Source organism: Macadamia integrifolia, chromosome 12 (genome assembly GCF_013358625.1).
Source record: "Macadamia integrifolia cultivar HAES 741 chromosome 12, SCU_Mint_v3, whole genome shotgun sequence".
Lineage (NCBI taxonomy): Eukaryota > Viridiplantae > Streptophyta > Magnoliopsida > Proteales > Proteaceae > Macadamia > Macadamia integrifolia.
In genome coordinates, this window is record NC_056568.1 from 21,906,318 (window position 1) to 21,911,557 (window position 5,240).

At 39.8% G+C, this 5,240-nt stretch overlaps 1 protein-coding gene across 1 annotated transcript; it reads right to left on the reverse strand.

Moving 5' to 3' along the window:
- Positions 1–2,939: 2,939 nt before the first annotated feature.
- Positions 2,940–3,998, reverse strand: LOC122057095 (digalactosyldiacylglycerol synthase 1, chloroplastic-like). The gene has a single exon (XM_042619095.1). The coding sequence runs from the start codon at positions 3,860–3,862 to the stop codon at positions 3,146–3,148; it is 717 nt and encodes a 238-aa protein (XP_042475029.1). The 5' UTR covers positions 3,863–3,998; the 3' UTR covers positions 2,940–3,145.
- Between the last annotated feature and the right edge of the window lie 1,242 nt (positions 3,999–5,240).

Below are 5,240 nucleotides of genomic sequence, written 5' to 3' on the forward strand. Positions count from 1 at the left end.
AAAAAAAAGAAGTATAATGGAAAATCAAACATCACTGGCTTGTACATAATTAAAACAGTTAGGCTTGCCAATGATTAGAATGTTCCGTACGAGAAGAAAGAGAAGGGGAAAAAACATGGCAATTAGATTTAGAACAAGCATACAGTACTTATTAAGTTTAAAATTTGTTGACATAAGTTACAGGGAGAATGTAACACATAACCTACAGATTGATCAGCATTAATAGAGAGTTTCTAAACTATACATCAACCCTTATAAGCTTCTGCTGGATTTTCATGCCACACCAATTCATTTTGAGTAGCAACACCAGTTAGCCATATCGATTAAAACAAAGTCAGCAGCAGACAGACAAAAAAGAATTAAAATACTCCAAACCCTATAACAAATTCACCTACATCCTGCTCCTCTTCAATATGACTTCAGTCCAGAACAACGTTTCCCCTCCTCCCCCAGCCCCCCACCCCCCCCCCCCCCCCCCAAAAAAAAAAAAAAGGGGGGGGGGGGGGGGGGGGGAGGGGAGGAAAAGGGGGAAAATTTTGGAACAAAAGGGATCCTAATGAGCACCATAAAAGAGAAACCAAAATTAAAATATGTGAGAATCAATGTCCCAATGAAAGTCATTCTAAGGAATTCCAAGAAAGCAGTAAGATGGGCATTTGGTTGATTGCAATTCTCCATATGGTGAAAGAAACTGATTAAATATCTATGTATGTCAGAGGAAAAGTTGAATTATGTGGTAGATCCTACCACCTGTGTTGAGCATTCAAAAGGAAAGAAAAAGCCCTACAACTCCCCTATAGTACTTCAGAGAGAACCGAGGTGAAATGCTTTTCTTGCATATTCTTGATGAACCAGAGTTTATAGATGTAAGAGGATTTGTTTGGGAATCATGTTGTCCACCCCCTCCCCCCAAAAGCACGTGCGTGCACGGAAGCATTCTCTTTGTTTTCCTTTTTCTTAAAGTTTTTCGATGGCTTGTTAGTGATGTAGGAGTGCTTCGATTGATCAACCTAAACCCGTTTGGGAACATAGACCAAGAACTGGGTCTAATTAATTTTTGAAAATCTAATAGGATACTAGGAAGGTTTATTTATTTGGAAATAATAATGAAATCTTTCTTTTCTTTGGGTAGATAGTAGGAGTGATGTTTTACTTCCTCTTCTTACTTGAGTAGATTAGAATAGGACATTTTATTGTGTTTACAATTTAAGTTTATTCCTTAGTAGAGTAGGTTTCTATTTTTGAGATGTTTTTTCTTCTATAAATATGTAACAAATAGACAAGTATCGGACATATTTGAAGAATGGAATAGTGAAGTGTTTGTGAGTGCCCTATGTGGACAAAAGTGTGTGTACGATTCTCCTTCCCCTCTCCCTCCCTTTTCTCTTATGCAACTCCCTCCCTCCCTGCAACTCTGAATTCATCTAATAAATTCTTCCCTTCCCGTACCGGCCCTCCATCAGGAAGTTTTACAATCTCTCAAGCATAACTCGAACTGACTTTCCAATATTATATTCCCATGTCTTAGTTTTTCTCTTAATCAGTAATAACCTCTCGAAATTTCAGAGAATGGTTTGCAACTTTGACCCAATGAAAAGAGTTGCCACTCTCTCAACCATTAATGCTAGTGGTTTACTGGCAATTTTTAGTATAGGGGTGTTTCATTTATTCTGCTCTCTTAATTTTTTTCTTCTTTTCCTTTTCCCTTTATTTTGGAGCCAGCTCTTGTCATACATATCTACTATGTTTCAAGTTACTATAAATAAATAAATAAATAAATAAAAGACCTCTCTGCCCATCCTTCAATTACTCCATGCCACAGATCATAGATTCAACAACTAAAGGTTGAAATGCAACAGGTTACACGAGTAAATGTCTAGGTCTATGTAAAGACAAGGGTTAATTGTTTCCAGAGAAACTCTCTATGGTTAAGAGTTCAAATTTACCTATTTAACACATCTCGTTACATTTTAATCAAACAAAAGCACAGCCTAACTCCATAACAATCCAACCATCTGGTGCCTTTCCCCTCTTTAAAAAATAAGGCATGCGTCCTAAGAACAGGAATTCATTCATTTTTTGAGGCCTCAAAGAAGCAAGTTATCAGTTCAATCATCCGCAACAGACAATTCACTGAACAGATCAATAGGTCTGAGCAAAGGTTTGGTTCCCAGAGATTGACCACCAGATTGGGTTCGCCAGGGAAAGTCAGGGATACTAGTACGTAAACTCTCCAATAGTATTAATTCTTCCAAAATTGTGACTTTCATTAACAATCACCGACCAAAAACTCTCCAACTTCCTTTAATCCCCATCAGTCACAAGAACTTTTGACCTACTGTCTATGCATATAAAATAATCTGAATTTCTAATTTTCTCCCTTTCATCTAATAAGTTTGTATACATGGGCATCCCCTAGTGCCTAACCTATGTTGAAGTTCATCAATGCCTTAGCTTAGCTCTAAGTATTGGTTTTTCAGCTTTTTGCCATACTTTGAAGCAAGACTTATAAACTCTAGTTTCTTCTGGTAACTGTTCTTTTTGTCTTGAACTAAAAGACAAGTTCGTAACTGGAAAAGCTTTGAACCCAGATCTACATGTCAGATTAAACTCACAGAAAAACCAAACAGAGGCCACAGGGAGAAAGCTAAGGCAGATAACGGTTGAATAGAGGTCCTGATATTTTCCTTTTTATGCCGTCCTTTTTTTTGGTTGGGGGGGTGGGGGGGTTGGGGGTGGTGGTGGGTGTTTGGTTTGTTTTGTGAATCACACAAATGTTCACAAAGCCAAAGGCAAACAATAGTATAACAGAGTGGAATATGGTCCTGAATTCTTCCTCTCTCCCTTTAATTCCTATTATGGTAAGCATGAACCAACAGTTTTAAGTGTTGTATAGCTATATATTCTTGAGCAACGATATCGCAACTAGAACTCAGTACTTTACTGACCCACTCCAGTTTGAATGAAAAAGGAAAAAAATTCAGGTAATCCAACTGAAGCTCATAACTTAATCGGTCAACACAGGTTGAACCCCAGCTTACACAACAAGGGAAAGCAGTATACATATGAAGGGAAGGAGCCCCAAGAGAAGTCACTACTGCCATGCGTAAGCAACTACCTCAGACAGACCCAGTAATGCATCCAATTATATCAAAAGAGAGAAAGGGAAAAAGGGGGGGGGGGGGGGTGTTGGAGATTTTTTAATTCTAACTTCAAAACGTACCAGGCTCGATTTTAATTTCTGCATAAATTCGTTGTTCGTGATATTTCTGAATATCTCTGCCGAAGAACTTTTACGCTCGAATTCCTTCAGCCGCGTCTTCAACGCCCGAATAGGCTCCCATTCCTTCTGGCTTTCCTCGCTATCTCCCTTCCAATCCCACCGAAAGTCCTTCACTATAACATTCGTTCTACCCCAAAACCTATCCCTATCATCAAAATTAATAATCCCATCCGTTTCCTCCTCAACTTCAGAAACAATTGCGCTCCTAATCGCGGACAGGTCAATCCGAATCCTAGACCTAGGTTTCCATTTATCCAAAACCTTGCGACTGAAATCTGGAGAAGAATATGCTCTGCGTAATTCAGATAGCTTTGGCTGTAATCTCTTGACGAAATCGATTTCAGTCGGTGGAGTAGATCGGATAGCGGGAACAGAGAAGGAAGAAGCTGAATTGATGAAGTTCTCGAGCTCTCTATCGAAAGAAGTAGCTATGTTCTTGAAAGAGTTAGCCCTATTCCTCATCAACTGAAAATCCGCATCAGCTGAATCTTTCACCTCCCTCCAACCTTTCGAGATGAACGACAAAGCCTTCTCTGTTGCTGCAGAGGTCGAAGGTTGAGCTTCCGTTCTGATATTCATCGTGTCTGACTCAAACTTTCTCTCTGAATCAAAGTTTTCGAAACAGGGTTTCTGCGATTCTCATCCGATGAGAGAAACCGAAAAAGAAAGAAAAGAACCAGAGAGATAGAAGAGAGAGAGAGAGAGAGAGAGAGAGACTTATGAGAAGAGTTAACGAGCGGGCGACGGGATTCCCTTCTTATTCGGAGAGACATATTTCCGGATCTGAATAATGCACGTGGCAAACAACCATAGATGGATCATGAATTGCGGGAGATGACGTGGGACTTATGCTGACCTGGAATTTTGTCACGTGGTGCAGAGATGCGTGGTGGGATTTAAGTGGTTAACGTAGCCTAGGACTCTTAAGGTTTGTTCTTGGGGAATATTCGGGGATGTAGCGCGTAAGACGCCGCCGTAGAGTCTTCTAATTTGGAGTTCTGGATTGGGGAAATCGTGTGGAGCCCACATGATGATTGTGTCAATATATTACACTTGTTTAGAATCTATCATGAAGAATCACATTGTGGGACCCAATGGACACATTTGATTTGTTGACTGCGTTGCTTTCGCAGTTTGATACTTTGATTTCTTCGCAACGGTGAGTGATGCGAATGGAATGGGTATGGTCGTTGTCCTTACGCTTAGGGACAGAAAGCGAGTGATGTCACACTATCTCGGCTTTGACAGAGCGCCATCATCGTCCTAACGACCACGTACGTAAGATGCCAAAGTCACGCGCTTGCCAAACGCTACCAAGGAATATAAAATATTAAGACACTTAGCTTGCTGTTATGGTCTTATAGGACATGGTTAATCTTCTACTATGCCCCAATCAGTGTTGAACATGCGAATGGCGGAAAAAAAAAAAGGAATTTGATGGAAGCCTTTACCGTCCACACGTTTAAAGTAAAAAATAAAAAATAGCAAAAAAAAAATAAAATTGCCTAGTCGCGTAGGCCACAGTCTAAGACAATTTATAACCCCACATCCCATGAAATAAAAAATTTTATTCATGTTGATGTTTACGTGCATTGAGACCACTCAACTAGATAGCGATCACTTACTAAAAAACACAACTTAAAATAGGTCAGTGAGGGAGACTAAGGGGACAAGGCGATAAAGAGCAAGCCCCACCTTCTGGAGAGGGATTGGAAACTAGAGGGAAAAATTTCTGAATAAAATACTAAAAAGGGCTAAAAGCTCCTAAAGTTCTTATAATCTGAAATAGAGGAGATCACTACCCTACCAGGACCATGATGAGCATTTGAAAAAACACCACGTGGTCTCTTTGATCCCCAATACATGGGAGGTGGAGCATATTAATTCGCAAATTTAAACACAACATGTCACAGTGGTACAATGATATGAAAGAAATGTTCATTTGAGTTTGGACTTG